Source organism: Geospiza fortis, unplaced genomic scaffold (genome assembly GCF_000277835.1).
Source record: "Geospiza fortis unplaced genomic scaffold, GeoFor_1.0 scaffold53, whole genome shotgun sequence".
Lineage (NCBI taxonomy): Eukaryota > Metazoa > Chordata > Aves > Passeriformes > Thraupidae > Geospiza > Geospiza fortis.
In genome coordinates, this window is record NW_005054305.1 from 8,533,371 (window position 1) to 8,553,374 (window position 20,004).

The 20,004-nt window shown below is 34.7% G+C and overlaps 1 protein-coding gene across 1 annotated transcript in view; it reads left to right on the plus strand.

Annotated features, from left to right (window-relative positions):
• SNTG1 (syntrophin gamma 1) overlaps positions 1-20,004 on the plus strand; it is a 316,256-nt gene that overhangs the window by 236,485 nt on the left and 59,767 nt on the right. The window contains exon 12 of the mRNA XM_031066535.1: positions 10,927-10,965. Coding sequence (XP_030922395.1) covers positions 10,927-10,965 — 39 coding nt within the window. The remainder of the gene's footprint in view (positions 1-10,926; positions 10,966-20,004) is intronic.

The window sequence follows — 20,004 nt, forward strand, 5'->3', positions numbered from 1 at the left end:
TTTGATATCACTTTTAATGTTGAAACTTAAAGAATTGTACACATCTTGGTATCTTGAAAATGTGGGATAGTATTACTTGTATTTATTATCTTATGACATTATAGAATCTTAGAATATCAGATTGAAAGGGGACATTAAGGATCGTCTGATCCAGTCTTTCTTGGTAAAGGCACAGTCTATACAAAATGCCCAGAACCCCATTCAGGCGAAGCTAAAAAGTATCCAAAGCTTACCTGGGGAGGTTATTCCAATGACTGATTGTTCTCATTGTCAAAAATTTTCCTCTTGTGTTTAATCAGAATCTCCCGGGGAGTATCTTGTACTTATTACCCCTGTGTTTTCCCTGTGACTCCTTGTAAAAAGGGAGTCTCCATCCTTGTAATCACCTTTTAAATACTGGAACATGGTAACAAGGTCTCCCCTAATCCCTCTATTTTTGAGGCTGAACAATCCCAGTTCTTTTAACGTTTCCTTATATGGCAGGCTTCCCAGTCTTCTGATTGTCTTTGTGGCCCTTCTGTGGACCCTCTCTAAATCATGTTTGAACGACAAGAAATACTGATAGAGCAAAAATCCATACTTTTGACTAAACAATCTCCTTTGCTGCTGAAATGCAATTAGACAGGGAGTTGCTGTTCTGAAATCTGTCCAAAATGCACACTTAAGTAAAAGTCATCTATAAATTTGCTTGTAACATCCTTAGTGCCTGTCTTGGCCATTCCTAATGGCAATAAATTGGAAGTTTATGAGAGATTCGAGAAAATCATCTTGATCTTAACTATTATATCTCTTCCTATTTAAGGATTAAAAGATCATATCCAAAGCAAGAAAAATATGCTATCTATTACTAGTGTCAGTTTAACAATATTGTTAAAATTAAATGGTCCTTTAACACACTTCTCAAAGAAGAATGTAAAAAAAAAAGTCTGAAATGAAAATTAATTAATTTGTGCAAAAAGTTTTACCCTACACTTTTTTTTACCTTGGCATCTTCTACCCCTTGACCTACCTTTCATCCATGGTCCCACTGACAAACATCTCTTTACACTTGTATTTGACCATATTGACCAGTATTTGAGCATTTCTTTTCAGAAATACCAGAAGATATTTGAGAAAACCCGTATTTACAGATATTTTTGCATACTATTTTATAATGAATTCTTAGTTAAGAGGTGAAATTAGAGGTAAATAGAGAGAACTGTGTTCCTTTGAAGGGAATGAAATTCAAGACTTTTTAAGCTAATGGCTCAGCAGCTTGTTAAGAGAAGGAAGGTTAAGGAGAGTCTAATCTTTTCTATTTATGGCAATCTGGAAGCTTTATTGCAGAAGAGTTTCTCATTAAAAGTCAGCTCAGGGTATAACTGAATACAGTGCTACAGTCAGTCTGTGATTAATCTGAATAGAGAGGAGAGTGATATCAGGAGGAGGAGCAGGGTGTATTTTATAAAATATGAGGACATAACTTTTAACTATACAAGCACTACAAAATAATTTTATAGTGTTTCAACTGAAATTTAAATTATAAGTTACATAGATGAATAGGGAGCTTCCAGCAAAAACAGGTATTGAAAAAACTCAGGTGTTTATGATGATCTTATATATGAAGTTTCTTTTTCTTTTGTATTATAAAATTTAGCAATTGTGTTGATACCAAGCTTATTATCATGTGAACCTAATTCTCAACACCTATTTCATCTCATGTCAAGCAAATTATCTAAGTAATGTAATAACAAGTGATTTTTTTAGCTTACAAGAAGTTTATCTGGTCCTGTCAGACAAATTGTCTCATAAATATTGCTGTTATTCCTGAGAGCTTCAAGAGAATAGAATTGTGTAATTCCTTCAGACAGAAGAAGTGAAATGTGACATAACACAACAAAGATAAGATGTTTCTATACTTTCATATTTAATCCACTCAAACTAAAGTAAATGAATGGGTTGATTATGAAGTGATAGAAGATATAATATCTGTAAAGACTAAAGAAAACCTCTTTAGCTTTGTTGCCTCAGGTAAAGGTATTTGTTTATTCTACTGGCAACTGGCCAATTTAATGAATTTTGACATCAGGAATTCATTTAGACTGGAATGCTGTGGTGTAAGTATTAAATGTGTTTTAAAAATCACTAGCTAAATTTCTATTAGGTTCTGTCAAGGCAGTTAATTGCCTCCTTTTATATACAATTGTAATGGTATAAAATTCCTCATTTCTTCTGTTATTTTACTACCCTTTTTGTCATATTAAATTCTGGACTATGAACTGCAAATGTTATTATCTGTACAAAATTGAGGAATCCTGAAACAATGCAAACTTGGCAAACTGTTAACTCTTCATGAGCAAGATCAGTAGATTGTCTATGGACTGAGGGCACAGGAACAAAATCTGTTTAGTTGCAGTCTTCAACAAACTGGTTTATTCTGGTTCAGTCCTGTCAGAATGAAAAGACCAGATTGGAAAGAGGAACCTATAAGGAAAGGAGCCATTTGACTCAGTAAAGAAGTGGCTCAAAACTTGTGGATAGCACTTCTAGGGGTAAGGAATAAAAGGAGAGTAATGACCTTCATTTAGCAAACATATCATATACAGAGCAAACCTCTGACGAAAATGTCAGTCGGGTTGTGATGTATTTTTCTTCCAATACTTGCTAACAGTTCAGTTGGAAACTTTAGGTGGGAACCAAAAGTATTGATGTCTAAATCCAAATCTTAAACTGAATTTGTAGGAGTTATGCTTTGCAGTTCCCTTCCCAAAGAAGTCTGAGGAAGATGCCTCAGCTGTAACGTATGTGCTGGTGAAATCTCTAAAGTAGTTAGAGAAATTGCAAAGGAAAGGCTGAGGAAGATGCCTCGGCTGTAACGTATGTGCTGGTGAAACCTCTAAAGAAGTAGTTAGAGAAATTGCAAAGGAAAGCTGACAGAGAGGGTGAAATCTGGAATGGGGGTGTGGAGAAGGTGATTGGTAACAAGTCAGGAAGATCTACAATAGCACCTACTGTGACTGAGGAAAACCTAGCTAACAAGACATTTCAACTCACAGATTTTCTTCATAGGGAAATTATCCCTCCTCAGGCAGTGATGCATTAAAATGCTGCCCACAGGAGCTGAAGTTTCAAGCCTAATGACAGAGTGGATTAAAAATAAAATGGAAGCCTGGCAGGCTGGAAAAGCTGTGAGATTAAGGATCATTCTTCCCATGAGGAAATGATGTATTGGTTGGTCATGAGTGACTCACTCCTGTGTGTGATGAAAACTGCTCTAGTGTCTGGACCTAATATTGTGGGAAGTCTTCTGTCTAACAGGAGCTTAAATCTGAGGGACATTGCCAAAGCCATCAAGTCAAATGACAATTACCTGGGACTGCTCCTTCATGCAGGCATGACTCATTTCTCTGTCATTTTAAGCAGATAAAAGAGGCTGCAAGACTCTTGGAGGAAGGCTGAGTGGATCAGAGCTGTTGTAATGCTCTAGTCAGCTCTCCTGGTCATTCAGGAAAATGTGTGTCATTCAGTGCTCATATGCAAAAGTAGCCTACAAAAATAAGCTCTGGCCTCTTTGACAATAGCATGAACTTGGAAGATAATACAGGGTGAAATGGAACTGGCTTTGCCTGAAGAAAAAAATAATGTTTCAACTTAAGAAAAACTACACAAAGTGCAAGCAGTTTGTTCTTTGGGTCTGTGATGGATTACATGAGAAGCAATGGGATTAAACTGCAACTGGAAGGAGTCTGGTTCAATATAAGGAGAACTTCCAATGCTAAGTAGAGGTGTATTTGCTATTAGATTGACTTATGAGGCATTAAGAGACTCATCATGGCAGGACTGTACAAATGGGTTCGACAAGCAGCTTTAATCGACTGAGTTGCTTTTCACCAACTGTTGCTGTTCTTTTATGTTACATAGAATGAACAAATTCATATCAGTGCTTGCAACCTGCATTCAGAAATACTAGGATAAGATAAACTGTGGATACTATTAAAGTTTTTCCCCTATCATTCTGTGAAAAATTCTGAAAGTAAATAGTATATACTGGGTATTATATTGTCTAAATGTTAAGTTTAATGAAATGGTAAGTGAAAAGTAAAATTGAAGTTGGCTTATCTATAATATTTAATTGCCTTGAAAAATCAAGAGGTAATGAAATCTGGTATTTTACACCAGGAGAGACATATAGATCAATTTTAATAGTTTAATTTAACAGTTTAAGTCTGGTTTCTGCTGGAAATATGACATGGCTTCCTTGCTCTGTAGTAATAAGTAACACCAGCTTTTTTACCTCTTAGTGTGATTGATACTGCAGTAATCATACTCCAGTGAGCAACTACTATTATGATATAAGCCACAATTACTCAGTTGCATTTCATTATCTGAAGCAATGATTCTGGTGTCTCCTTCTGGGTCAGGTTTTTTTCACATCTTTTCAATTCTTCTTGTTCACAGTCCTTCTAATACATCTTCAGTACAGAGACACATGTTTCTTACTTTCAGATGGGACCATAATAGCTGCTTCAGGCACTGGATTTAATTTGTTTTCAGTGTCCCTAATAGTATGCATGTTGCTGTTGGTATTTCATTTATGGAGATTCATTGTTATAAAATTCTTTGTAACACATATATCTTCTTTAAAGAGGTACAATAGAAATATTGTCATTAAGGTGACATTCAGTTTTAAGAATGGCTGTTAAATATTGAAGGATTAAGTGATGCCATTCATCTGTCAAGTGAAAAAAAGCACAATGCTTTTTAAAAAAGAAAATTTTAATTGGAGTAAAATTAATTGCAGTCCTATTGTTGGAACCTCACAGATGTTTGAAGAGTAGGTTTTGTGGTTTTGTCCTTAGGGCTCCCACTATGCTTCCATGTAATAGGCACAAATCTGGTATTTCTTTCTGATATCCATCCATTACTTCTGTGCTTGTGCTGTTCAATGTATCACTGAATCCCTTTGAGTGAGAAAGAAAAAGGTTTAATAATATGCAGGTATTTGATCACATTTCAGGTGGCCATTTGTGCTTTGATAGTGCTTTTACGTGTCCTAAATTACTAATAACTCTCAATATATTTTCTTTCAAAAGCTCAACACCTTTTAGGAATGATTTGTATTCATCTGCTTCTGTTTTTGAAAGTGCATTTCTGACTTTTACTAGCTATATTTTATTGTCCCCAAAAGTATTTATCAAATACCTGTATTTATTGGAACTCACCAAAATATGGAAGCTCTCTGCTTATTTTGTACAGCTGGCTAATAAAGGCAGTCAGTAGGATTTAAAAGGAAGCTTGTTCAGTTCTGCTTTCCAAATGTGACCTCAAGATTATCTCAGGCCTCTCTTCTTCTACTCCTATATAGGATTAAAATGAAACATTTTAGTTTCCATATGGATTAAGATGATTCATGAGAACTGTTAAACTGTACTAGAGTAAAGATCCATCTAGTCTTGTCTCTGGTGATAACAAAAGAATAGTTATATTTCATTTTGTCTTTCCAGCCATCTGCTACTTTAGGACTTCTTCAGACAGCTGATTAGGGACTTCCTGAATAATGTCTACTGTGTCCTCATTGTCTATAAACTTTACAAATATTTCATCATTTTTTAAAAAATTTTTTGATTCGCAAGAGAGATTTTATAACATTGATTATATAAGCTGAAACATATCATCTTGGTTCTCACTTTTGTTCTCATCTAGGAGCTGTAGTGAGGATGACTCAGCCTACAGGTATCTATAGGAACAGACTGGAAAGCAGAGGTCACGCTCATGCTTATGCATTATTCAGTGTTGAATCAAGCCTCTCCTCTATGTAACTGTTCGTACATTCTGGAGTTTTTCCCTTTCTTCCTTCAAGGAACTTGATGCTGAGTTCCTTCAGGCTGAGTGTATTTGCAATCCACTGTGTCTAGTCTTGACAAAAGTCCAACTAGGACATGAAAATGCTAGGAATTATGGAAGTAATCCTAATCTTTTATCCTTTGAACCATTCAGCTGGTTAAATATGATCAACACATGACAGAGGATGGTGCCATCACTGGTAGGTCAAGAGGCAGATGTGAATTAAATACTTCCTGTACTCCCATATTTTCCAGAACATACTGACTGATCATTTTGCATAACTTAGCTTATACGGATTTTTAGTGCGAATTCTAAAATCTACTGCAGCTTGCAAAACCAGCAGCAAGAATTGCTATATTTGTTCCACAGGCAATTATACATGTATTTGAATGCATTCACCAATATACAATGTATTTTGTGGGGGCTGTTTCATGCTTCTTTCAAATCTTCTTTGATTTTTTCAAAGCACATAAACTCTTGGACAACAAAATTTCACAATCTTACCGTAACTTACCTATCCCACTGAGTAAATAAAAACCTAGCAAGGACAGAAAGTAAGACTAGCCAACTAGCAATTTGAAGTGTTGTATGTACTCTTTCTTATTCGTTAACATAAGATTATCACAGCATGGACTCATGTTTTCTTCCAAATTTTAATGATCTGGCTTCCTCTTTGAAATCACTTAACATCCCAATAGCACAAACTGTATTGTTGCTTGTCTTCATCTCTATGCATGAGATGAAGAATTATGTAATGAATTTATGTTCTTCTCAAGCTATTCTATTTTAGTAGCCTGTTAGTGAATGTGAGTCAGCAGTTGTGCAGTGCAAACAATTGATAGAGAAGGTTAGAGAGTCTAAACTGTTTGGGGAAATTGATAAAAATGGGTAGCATTAATTAAAATAATAAAAGGTTCTTTTAAATTGGAAAATGACTGTGACCTGCAAAATTATATGATATCTACAGACTGCAAGAAAAGGAGAGATCAAATAATATGTGAAAGTGTGGGGAGTATCTTATTTACTGCCTAAGTCAGAAAAAGGCTGAGCAGGCACTGGTGCCCACTCGTTTCATATGTTGCCTTGGCTGTTCCCCTAGGTACTCCAATGGAATGGTCTCTGTCAGGATCTCTGTCCTAACTAACACGTACTCTCTTATTCTTTCTTCTGGAAGGCCGGATGTATTACCTGAATCTTAATTGTCTATTAATCGTCTTTCCCATTATCCCTTTAGAAGTTTGAGTCTAATTTACAGTATAGTTTATAATGAAATAGGATCGAAGGAGCTGTGGTACACATAGAGTTTTCAAACATCTGATTGCTTCTATTTAAAATTTTAAGGGTTGGAGAAACCTGAAATCTCTTGATCTTACTACTTTAAGAGTATTTGGTTCTTATTGAAAGATACATTTCCTCATCATCTCATGGGGATCCTGTGATTAAATTGGAACAGCAAATTTCATTAATATAAATAGGTAAGAAAGGAAAAAAAAACCTCTAATAAATAGTAGTTTTCAAACTGCATTTTAAAATCCTCATATGGAAACTGAAAATAAATATTTCTGCTGTGCTATTGGCCCCAAGAAGGTCTGAAATGGTATCTCTCAGAGGAGTGAACAATTCAGTTCAGCTTTAACTGAATGTGAAAATTTAAAACCCAGCTTTTATGAGCTTAATCAGCTGCATTTCAGCAGAGGGCAACAATAGTAGGCTACAATTAATGGGAAAAGATAATAGTATGGAACAGTATTCTTCTGTATTACTGCTTCTCTGGCACAAAGACTTTTAAATAATAAAAATTAAAAAGCCCAAACATTTGCAATCATTGTGCACACCTGAAGCCAAGGCTTGCTCATTTGTGATCCTGCTGAGAAGATCTGTGTTCATGTTCTTGTTTGTTTCCTCTGCAGAGCAGGCACAGCCATCACTGTGAAAATATCCATCTGTAGTTGTAACATCTAGTGCACAAAAATGACTGAATTTGGCCATGGGACATTTTTCATTATGTTCCACTTCATATCATCTCCTTGCCCAGTATTTTTCTTGTCCAAACATACTGTGAGATGAATTTTTGGAACATATCTAGTAAAATATAGTTGTACCATTAACAATCAGTTCTATTTTGAACCAATCTTCTTTGATAGCTTTTTCCCATCGCTGAAAGTTTTCAAAGCCAGAGCTCTAGGTGGAGCTCTGAACAATCTGGTCTAGTGAAGGTGTCCCTGACTATGGTAGAGGGTTGGAACTAGATGATCTTTAATGTTCCCTCCAATCTAAACCATTCTATATGTTTCTATGATACCATTATTGGTCTTGTATTATCACCGCTTATCTCCTTCCTTGTCAGATGCAAGATACTGCAGAGACCTTATTTCTGGCTCCTTCCTCCTTCCACCTTGAATTGATCATTAATTCCCAAATTACTTTCTCTATGGTGTTCTTAGATTTTTTTTTCTCCTAATTTGCATTCATGGAAATTGAATCAGAATAGAACATCATCCCTCAGCACCTGTTTTTCTGTGCTTGAAGCAGAAGCAGATAGTTCTTGCCAACTTCAAATCAGTCTACATTGTCTTTACCTTCAGAAAAGAGTCTGTTTTCTAGCTTCTTCTTCTGTCTCCTTTTGTGCCATTCTGATTTTTAATTGCTCTGCAGAAACACATCTTTCTAAAGAATATTCTCAGAACACCTCTGTTTTTTTAGTATAGTATCTGCTGGTGTGTTTTATTTGGAAATATTACATTCATGTGTATTTGCAGTGTATTGTACTGGTGAAAACAAATTTTATTTAATTGCATCAGTTACATAGTTCTATGTGCTATGATTGTGCTTAATAACACATAGTATTACAATGAGTTCAGTACAGTTATGGAAGACTGAAGCAACATTTCTCTTTTTCTCTCTTAGATAACCAGTAAAGTAATTTCTGGGAAATGTTTACTTTTAGGTTTTAATTACCAAATAATTTAGGTCTGGAAATTAAATTTTACTCAATATACCTTGTAGCACGCTGGGAAGAACATATGTGTGCTGCCTTATTCCTGAACTTTTTTATTCTGTAATGTTCAATGTTGATGCACATGAATGATAAACATTTAGGTGTTCCTAAAATTAATCATACTTAACAATTTTTAGTTTCAGGTAGATTTGAACAACTATAATACAGTTTTGAAGTTTGTATAAAAGAATTAAAAATAATGCATTTCAAGAAATCACCTTATTACCTGAAAGATAAACATAGTTGTTTTAGTTAATCAAAATAACAGCAGTTAAAACAACCATGTAATGTAGGTGCTTAGATTGTATTTTAAAAAATGACTGGAAATTTTTGAATGAGAAAATGATGTTTCAAGTATGTATTTACATTTTAGAAGAACATTAACAGCACAAAATGCACCTAATGTACTTTGTTAAAAAAATGCAGTCTCTATGTTTGAAGTAAATAAAAACACTCCTAAATTATTCAATATATAACTATAACTTGCCACTAAGTAAATATTTACAGTATTTTGTTTAGAAAAGTAAAATTTCTTTTTCTTAACATTGTACTTTCAAGACTTAAAATTTTCAGGCTACTAGCTGTAGTCTTTACTTAGATTAAAATACATGGTTTTCACAAGGACCTACTAACACAAACACGAATTTATCATGCTGGAGTAATTAATATTTGGTTTAGGAATAAATCCCAGAAGTCTTCAAGTATTTTTTAGATCAAAAAATGTGGGTTTTATCTGCTTTTTATTTTAAAAAATCACATTAGATAGTTGGTATCTTGTATGGATTAATTTTATACTATTTCTTTGTCCTTTGAATGTCCTTGTTCCTCTAATGCTTTTCCTTAACTGGCATTGAAGAAAAAAGGAAGGGTAGAAATGTTCTTCTGACACTTTTGATGGAGGATACATTTGAAAACCAACTGAAATTGCATGCCAGCATGTTCTTGACAGTGGGAATTATCCTTTGATAGCAAAATTGTGGGATGTCAGTGACACTTGCTCAGTATTTGCATGAAGAATTCAAAGAGCTTGTGACTGCAGCTTGGTTCTGAAATCTGCAAAACACATTGCCATTCACATCTCTGCATGTAGTTGTTTAGGGACAATATTGTAAACACCAGAGGAAATTCAGTGGTGATTCTTCTTTTCTTCTAAAAAGATGTTGCAGGTTGGTTAAAGCAGTTTTATGTTATATTGTGGTTTCAGGGCTTTCCAGATCATTCAGTTACATTCCATATAGAGACCTAGTTGAAAATGTCTTTAATTTAAATATGTTTTTATTCTAGGTATTACGTATCTGTCATGATTTACTAGGTTTTAGATTTACTAGGTTGTCAAAAGCTTTCAGAGCTTATGCTTAAAAAACAACAGTTTTCTTCTAGCGATGGTAGGGATGGGTATGTTCTACACATAACTCTCTTTGTATTGGACACTTGTGTCAGAAAGCTGGCAATGTTTGTTCAGATGGAGTCTATGAACTGCAGGGCTAAACAGAATCTCATCAGGAATTAAGTGTCTCGGCCTCAGCCTGGTTTTCTCGTTACTTTTCACCAAGGGATATTGTTGAATGTTTTAAGAAAAAATTACACGAACAATTATCAGAACTGATTTTGCCTACTTGATTTTGCACCTAGGATAGAAGGGTAGAATAAATGATGTTTCCAAAGCTGTTCCAACCCGAAATTTCATCATTCCTTAAGGAAAACAACTTGCTTAGAGATTGATGACTTTGGTGGTTGGCGGTAATTTGCTCTGAAATAACTTTATTTAGAGTTAAATATTCTAGTTTATTTTATATCTTCTAATAAGAAGAAAAAAAAAGAAAATTGCGTTGTGTTTCAGAATTTAGAAATAATTTTGTGTGTATGCACCTCTTCTGGGTTCTAAACAGCAAAATGAACCACAGTAACTACAGAAATATCCCGTTGTTCAAATGAGCTTGCCAAAGGTTTCAGTTCCTTTACTGCAGGAGATTTTATTTTCTTTTTTGCAAACATAATTTGGAAGGAAGAGTCTAATATATGTGTCTAAATTCCAGTTGGTTATTTTGTTTTGTTTTTCATCCTAGCAACTGAGTATTAATCTATTTCTTTATTCATTTTTGTAGATTAAAAAAATCAACAGGAATTTTCCCGTAAACCAGCAGGTAAGAATAAGAACATTTGGGCTTTTTATTTAATAATTCTAATTCTCACTTTAACTATCTTTAATTTGTGTGGTAGCTGCTTGTTATTCTACCTGAAGAATTCTCAGTAGATCTTTTGAGAGTACCTTGGTGTTTTTACTTTCTCAACTCAAAGGGAATTGGAGTGTTTCACCGAAGTAAGAACATATCTAATCTTTTCAAATTAACCTATTTGATGCCAGTATATATACTTTTCTTCAGATTGTGTCTTACCAATTTTACTATAAAAGAGGAATATTATCATTACCCTTCACAGAATTAACCAGAATAAATCAATGTTCCAAAATTCTGAAAATGTATGGTCTTTTTTTTTTTTGGCCTATTGACAAATTCAGTCATAAAAAATTAATGTCTGCACAACTGTTTAAACAAAATATGAATAAAAATTACCAAGGTAAAATTCAGTACACTGTACAGTTAAGTATGTATATATTGTGTATGACAACTATTGATTATATAATGATAATTTCCACACAAAGAAACATGTTAAGGGAAACAGAGCAACCTGATTTATAAGAAGGAAAAAACTGCTTCCTCATACAAGGAGAGAAATATGTATAGGACCGAGCTGTAAAATTGCCTTCAAGAGGAGAGATTTGAGGAAGAAAAATGCTTTCACCTACTTTACACCAAATCTTCAGTTAGCCAACATATTTCTCAGTTCCCTTTCTCTGGTCCAACTTTATTTATATGGAATTGTGCTGAGTGTAACTCATAAAGAAGGGAGATACTTCTATTTTGTTTTCTGTTTTCTTCCTGAGAAGATGCACAAATGTAAAAAATTAATGAAAATAATATAATACTACTAATATTAACAATAATAACAACTATATGGGTAAGTATAAATGAAGCTACAATAGGTTAAGTTAGCATTTGCATTCGGGAATTTTCATAATAATTTGTATACCATCAGATGCAGCGAGTGCAAAGATGTGCTCCTATGTCAAAAGAAGGAAGAAGATACTGCCTAATGAACAAAAAGCAGTTACTTGGTTCCATTTTCACTGTTATGGTTCACACTGAACTTACCTCTTTGCTTTCATTACTGCAAAAAATAAAGACAAAAAATATATAAACAACAGTTAAAATGTTCCACCACTCTAACATATAATTTAGGTATCTCTGCTGTTTTGGAGCCCTGGGCACATGGGGTCAACAAGGCGTTTTATTCTTTATTAGAACTCCTGTGGAAAGCAAAAATATCTTTCCTGGCTTGAATAGCTTTTTGGCCATGATCTTTGTCAGGACAGCCTGCAATTATAATGCATTCATCCCTCATCAACACTGATCATTATACTCCAAAGGAATTACTGTGAATTACTCTAAAGGAATCACTTCAAGAAACTCAGTCAAAAGGTCAAACTGGAAAGAGAGTCTGATTTGATTAGCAGTGAGACTGGTAGGGTCTTGTTGCCTGTCAAATACTGGAGAAGAAAAATAGTTTACTTATTTGTGGATTTCTGAAATTTTAGGGAACACTGAATTCAAAACCAGATTTCCTTTTTGACTTACCTTACGTAGAGAGGGTTGTAGTTTTTTATCATAAAAGAAGTTAGGGAAAATCACCTAATTTAAATGAAATAGTTAAATAATATTTTTTAAGTAGAGTCAGAAAAGGCTACACAGATGTAAGGTTAATTTCTGTCTTCATGTGCAGCAAGTATCAACATGGTATGCAGAGAAGAAACAGGACTCTACTTGCTATATCAAGACAAAATTTATCTAAAAATTAAAATACCATCTCAAATAGTCTTGTTGTCTTGATTTTTTAAAATAAAATAAATTTTTGTCTAAGAGGTTAAACAGCTAATTTTAACTTCTTTCTGCAAGGACATCATGAACTTGAAAGCTCTTCATCCTGTTATACTTTTTTTTTTTAAAGAAAGGTGTATATATTTAATTTCACTTAACAAATACCCACAGGTTTTTTTTAATGAACACTGTCAGGGTAATTGAAGGTTATTTTCACTTAGAATTTTTATACATATATATGTGGATTTTAATTAGTAAAGTAAAAAGGGAAGACAATTGTCAAACTAGAGTCAAGGAAACAACCCGTAGGATTCCTTAATGAAAATATTCTTCATATGGAGAAGACAATAGGAGCACAGACAGACCCATTAGCATTACACTGAGGAAACAAATGTGCCTGAAAAGGTGTGTAAGATGCTGTAACTCCAGCAGTGTTATCCAAACATCTCAATGTTGCAGCAAGTTAAAAAGATAAAATAAAAAGTAATTAGAAAAAACTTGTTGACTGTACATAATGTGGCAGCTTTCCTTTAATGCAGTAATTGTGAAAGTAGGTTTGCCTGGAAAATTGTTAGAAAGATAAGATATATTAATTAAAATTTAAGGATCAAAGGTGATGGGTATCAATAAGAAGGTGGTAATTATTTGGACAGCATGAAGCAATAAGAAGTTCTCAGAATGGTGGTAGTACATTAATAGTGGTGGAAAGATGATGAAAAAATTGCTGGAAGAGGACCCCACAGACAAAAAAAAAATTGAAGAAGATTGTGGGACAAAAGGTAAATAAAGCTCCCCCTCTCTGAGTTGACAGTGATGAAAAGAACACTTGAAATAGTCAAAAATAGAAAATTAGTTGTCTTTTCTATATTGGAACTGCATGCATTGGATGTAAATAGTAACACTTAAGAGTATAATAGCAAGTAGTTGAGAAAAAAAATAATTTTAGACTCAAAATATACCGAATATTTCAAATATGCACGAAGAAATATGATGTTGTCAACAAAATTTCCATAAATTCAGAGAAAAAAATATATAGATCTCATAGCAGAGAGGCAGAAAGACTGAAAGACTGGAATATTTCAAGGTTCCAGCCAGAGGCTTCTCTAGTTGATCAGCTGAGAGTGGAAACACGGGCATGTTTCCTTTTCTTGGAGCTCCTGACCTCTGTTGAGCTGTTACACTGATTACAGCAAATGTCAGCTCCTGCAAGAGCCAACATTAGGCAGGTGAGTTTTGAAAGGCAACATCAACTCCCTGCTAGATCTTTCCAAATGATGGGTAGTAAACTGGTGGTGTAATGACAACAAGTACTGCCCATTCCTTTTCAATTCCCAGTCTTTTCATTGTCCACCATGAATTTGCACATGTGCTGATCTCGGCTGAAAATCTACTTGATAGCATCTAGAGAAATGAAAATTAGTCAGTCCTTATAAGGCCTTCTGATCCTTTTCAGTGTGAGAAACCAAATGTCAGCTAGTAGATTTTACTACACATTATAACTCTCATTTTCTATTTGGGATTCATTGGGATTTGGCTTTTACTGGTTGCCATGCCAGGAGGATGAATTGGCAACATCTGGCTTAGGTACACAGTGGAATTCAAGGTTTAGATATAAATCTTAATCTGGCCTGCCGTTCACCTTTTCTTGTCCCTACATGAACAAATAAATAAAATGTTCATAAGCTGCAGCTGGGAAAGTTAAAACTTTCTGGATGTCATTTCACTCCACAAGGCAGTGGTACAAAGCAGATATCACACGTGGCAAATTCAGGGAGTAGATTTTTCATTTCATTGACTATTGTTACGTTCACATACAAGTTCACAAATGTAATAAATGGACGCTTCTCTACTACATGGGCAACAGTCAAATCTCAAGGCTTCACATGAAACAGATAAAAGCATCATGGCAGAGGAGTGTATTTAAAACTTTCTTTTCCTATGTTGTATGTCTCATCTCTGTTAGGATGAACATAAAGGGTATGAACCTCCACCTTTCATATGCTGAATTCACCAAAAAAAAGTGTAATGGGGAAGAATGTTAGAATCCTTTTTTTTTTTTTGAGCACTATTTCTTTTCTTTCTCAAGTAGCATGAGACCTTTTGAAATATTTCTATCTACAGAAGATAGGGAATTTTCATTAAATAGTTTTAGCTTTTAAGGATAATGTGTCCTTCTAGAATGTTCCTGCTTTATGGGAAAAGAACTGGTAGCTGGTCTATTCAAAGTGGACAGTTAATAATGAGAATCATGTGAGAATGAGAAAGAATGTTTAACTGTGTTTAACTCAGTTTTAAAACAAGATCATGGCATAATGAACGAACGCCACACTAAGGCCAGAAACGGGGGTATCATTGTGTATGTCAGATTCCACAGTCAAGAACCTTGTTTTGCAGATAATATTTTACATTCTTGATGGCCAAGAATGGGGTGATGGGATGCATCTGATGTCATTCAAAAATATACATGGTTATATCCATTTCCTTTTACTTATATAATGTAATAAAAACAGCTATACACATCTGTACCAGATCAGCTGTGTTGTATCACCTCATATTCTCCTTTAATAGGGGCTTTGTTGTCCAGTTTTATTGAAGTTCCACAGAAGGAACAATCTCATTTAAAATCAATTCTAAAAGTCTGACTTGGTGAGTTTATTTAATAAAACCTAACTTATATTTACTATATAAAGGTGAGTACACACAAATGTCATGGTGACTGTCTTGCCTGTCAATCAAGCCAGTGTTCTTTGCTTAGAGACACAACACATAAAGATGTGTTGCATCTCTATTGCATCTAAAAAGGTGAATTCCATTGCTCAGGAGAATTGGTAGGACTGATGGGACAACATATATTCTGCTGATAAACACCTGTATGAAATAAAACACATACCTTTCTCTTTTTTGTTACTAATTGCAGAGTAATAGGCTCCATTGCTATTGTATTGGTATTTTTAAAATGCAGTGATTAAGCAGAAAGTTCTGAAATATGACATGTCCTCAAAAGAAAACAAGTCTGTTATAGAAGTACATTAAGAGCGGTGCCTTTTTTCCCTTCTCCTTACTGTATCCTTTTTTTCTGTTTTTTTTTTCCTTCCTAATTTTGCATGTCTGTTGAATTAATTATTTTCCAATATTCTGTTCTGTGGTACCTCAGAGTAGCCATCCTGCAGTTCTTGACTGACAGTTACTGAACTTTCAGATGAAATGATACATCTGCTCTGTCACCATCTGTTGTCACAGTAAGGATTTGATCAGGTTTATTTTGAAGGAAAATCTCTGGAATGAAGCTTCTATTGTTAAATGATTATAGAAACACACAGGGGAAGCTGAGTTCTTGCTGTTAAATTAAGCAGAAGTGCACAATAGGGTGTAAATTGTGTTGGGCTAATTCCCTGCCATTGTCAGTCATCTATGGCACTCAGCATGGATTATTGCTGCATAACATATACCCTTGAAAGGCTTATGTTGCTTATTGATACTTAATTGAGCTTTCTGTAGAATAAACTGAATATCTCAATCTATATATATATATATCTATATCAAAAAGTTTCTGTGCTTGACATGAAATATTTTTCTCTGAGCAGTTTCTGTAATTGTTTTAGACGCTTCTGAGGCAGCCTTTGTTATAAAAACTTTGCTTCCTGTGGCCAATAAAAGATTTTTCTTCCTTTTACATTATAGTCTAGAATAGCTTCTGAACTTCAGGGCATAAAAAATTTTAGAAGGGCAATACACATGGTAGGTTGTTAAAGACTTTAGACTGAGGAAACCATGTTGACTTCTGAGAGGAAGGTCAGACAGCTTCCTGAAGCTAGTTGATTACCTGATGAGCTAGATAAAGTTCATGTTGTGAGTCACTTGATGCAGTTATTGGATAGCAATGCTTCTGTCCTAAGGCTGCATACCTTATAGCTCATGAGAGGATGAAAGTAATTGGGACACCTGCTGGAAATTTAGATGATACAAAAGAGTGATTAGATCAAGTTCTTATTTAAATCTCAAAATATAAGTCTCAAGCTGTGCATCAAATACTTTCTGCATGTCCAGCAAATTCAATTTTGCCTCAAGTAGAATTTCATCCTCATTTACATATTTTTCTCATTTATTTTCTTGTATTTTTTTCTAGTACTAACTCATTAGTGTTACAAGTATTAGCTTTTTTTTTCCCCCCACCTGCAATCTTAATATCTCTCCCTGAAAATTCCTTTCAGTAAGAATAGTTTTTCCTGACCAAATTCAATGACCACACCTGTGTTGGCTGTGTGTTCATACTTTAGTCAATACAGGGGTGAATGTACTGTATCTCCACTAAAGGTTTAAATAGGACAGTTGAATGAGGGGGTTCTAAATGCCTTGCTCCATTGTAGACCTTTCAAACTGAGTGAAATAAACAGACGTCCCACAGTTACACAATAAATTTATAAGGAGATAAAAAATTGTTACTTAATTTTGGGTTTGAGAAGAAGAGTTACTAGTTATTGTGCATTGGTGCTTGAAACAAATAAGCAGATAAATAAATAAATAAATAAATGTGTATTGAAAATTATATATTTATGCCTATTTTTGGACAGTAGCCATGGCTTAAATGTATTTAACTGTGAAGTGGACAGCCTGATCTACTACTTCTGAGATTAAGGTACTCTTACCAGATCCTTCACCTTCTATTTACACACTTGGGTGTGAATTCTGATCCCAGAGGTCTTGTGTGTCTTTCTGTATAGTGCCATAGCTTCAAAAGGAGTCATGTACCTGAACTGTTTGGTCAGTGGTTAGGCTAGAAGATGAAGGACACAGGTCTGACAGACTGACTTTGTGAGTGCTGTAATTTCTAGGTTACAATAATAGGAGCTTTCCCTTTAGCTGCTACCTTTTGCAACAGGATGATCTTAACGTCCTAATAAAACTCGATCCTGTCTGAATGCATCCCAAGGTGTTCTGAATCAGAATGCCATAGCAGATGTAGTCAAAGGAATAATTGCTTCCTGTTTTGTCATAACATGAACAAATACTTATTCTCCCCAGAAGCTTAATTCTGTATCTCTGGTGAGGTCAGAGAGTGAGAAACCACTGAGTTTAAATAACAATCAAAAGCATTGCTTTTATTGCATCATTTTACCCCATCTTCTATTTATTTGCATGACATGAGTAAATCCTACTTTAAACATATTTGGATTTGATACATTGCCATTTACCCAAGAAATGGGATATGTAACATAATGGGACAGTGGAAGGGATGCCTGCAATTTAAAGGACAGATTTTCTGTAGGATTTGGATAGTTATGATATCTAAGACTGGAAATAAGTAGCAAACATTAAACCAAGAAAGGGTCTTTATTCTACGAGAATGAACGTTTCCATCTTTTTCATGTATGTTTTGGTCGGGTGGGATAGTTACTATTTCAAACAGGCCAACAAAGCAGTGGGACAGGAAGCAACTTTCAGCATTCTTGATTAGAAATAGATGCCTTAATGATGCATATGTCCTGCAGAACTTCCTGAAAAATGGTAACAAAGAGAGAAAATAAGGAAAAGCGGGAAAGAGAGTCACCATCTTGAGCCTGTCTGAGTTCAAGAAGCTTTTGGACAATGCTCATGATGCTATTCCTAGGTGTGTTCTGTGCAGGGCTAGGAGTTGGACTGAGTCATCCTGGTGGGTCCTTTCCAACTCAGCATATTCTATGATACCCTCAAAATAAATAGGTCTTTCTTTTAGGTTTTTTTTTGTCCAGTTATACTTGGAAAGATTAAGTATAGGTGAAACTTTTTTTCCCTCTAGCCTCACCTTAAATAAGGAATTGTTAATATCTGTAGCTTACAGATATGAATTTGTTCTGTCTGGTCAGATTGTAATTTTCATTGGAGGCTGAGGCTAGAAATAAAAATGTTGCAATGCTTTATTGTAATGTCTCTTTTATTGCATCAAGTGAGTGTAGAAGTTCCCAGGAAAAACATTAATTTTAGTATACTAGAAGGAAGGTGTTCAGTAAGCCTATACACACATTATTCCTTGGGGAATTGTATCATCTAAAGAAATTAATTGGAATCAATGAAGCATATACTTTAACTATAGATTTTCTATTGGAGGAGCAGATGGGACTCAAAAAGGCATAAATAAAGTATATTTAATTACAGTTTACTTCAAGAGGAGAAATGAATAACACTTCATTTTTCTCATTACTTATTCTACATCTGTGCAGATGATTGGTGCTTCAAATCATAGCTTCTGATCAGAAAAATATTTATTCTCTTGAACTTCTAAAAACAGTGGTTAAACAGAACTCTGTGGACTGCAGGTGGTCATTTGTCTTTTCTCTCTCATCACAGTAATAGTCCATGGGACCAGTGACAGAGTTGCTACTTGAATTTCAGAAAATAGTTGATTTATATAATAGTACAAAGCAATTGACAATTTATGGGTTACCTACAAATGAAGAAGGAAAAAAATAACACTGAGAAGTATTAATCACTGAAAATGCTTGAAGGAAAACTGTAAAAATGTTAAAAAATGTAGCTAATTGCAAATGCAGAAACATACCCTAGAAATATATAATATTACAATACTTTTTTGTCTTTCCAAAGACTTATATGTCCTGGTAAGGAGACACTGCTCAGCGAGCAGTATCTGTTATATGGTTAGAATATTAGAAAATATTTGCTTTCAATCTTAGTGTTTTTGGAAGCAAGACTTAGTAAGTCTGTCATATTTTATGACACAGCAAATAGATATTTAGCAGTGTCAGGTCAAAAAACTATACTCAGGAACTGACAACTGACAAAATTATTTCTTTCTTTATCTAATAAGAAACATTTTATCTTGTTGGAATATCACTCGCAATGCTGGGTTGGAAAAAACAAAACAAAAACCAAACAAGTCAAGTGATGTAGTGTGTGCAAGTCTGAAGGTCTGAGGAGGTGTAAATAGGTAGGTAATCCTGTGCCTGGGCTTCTTGCTCTAAAACAGGTCTCCACCTTGGTGGCTCTGTTAGTGTGTAAGTGCTGAGTGACCAGAGTCACCCGAGCCAGCTCAAGAGTACCCACAAAGCCCAGCAGGATCAAGATACAGTAGTGTACAATTTCTGGCTGTTTTCTGCAAATATACATCCAGAAGTCCTGCTGCTTCCCATTATTTGTTTAACAGCCTACTGTTTGTAGTACTTGCTTACTAGAAGCAATAGTCACTCATCACTCCAACCTATTGCTCCCACGCGCCTGCCCTGATGGCAGTGGGTGGAATAATGCAGCCAGCTC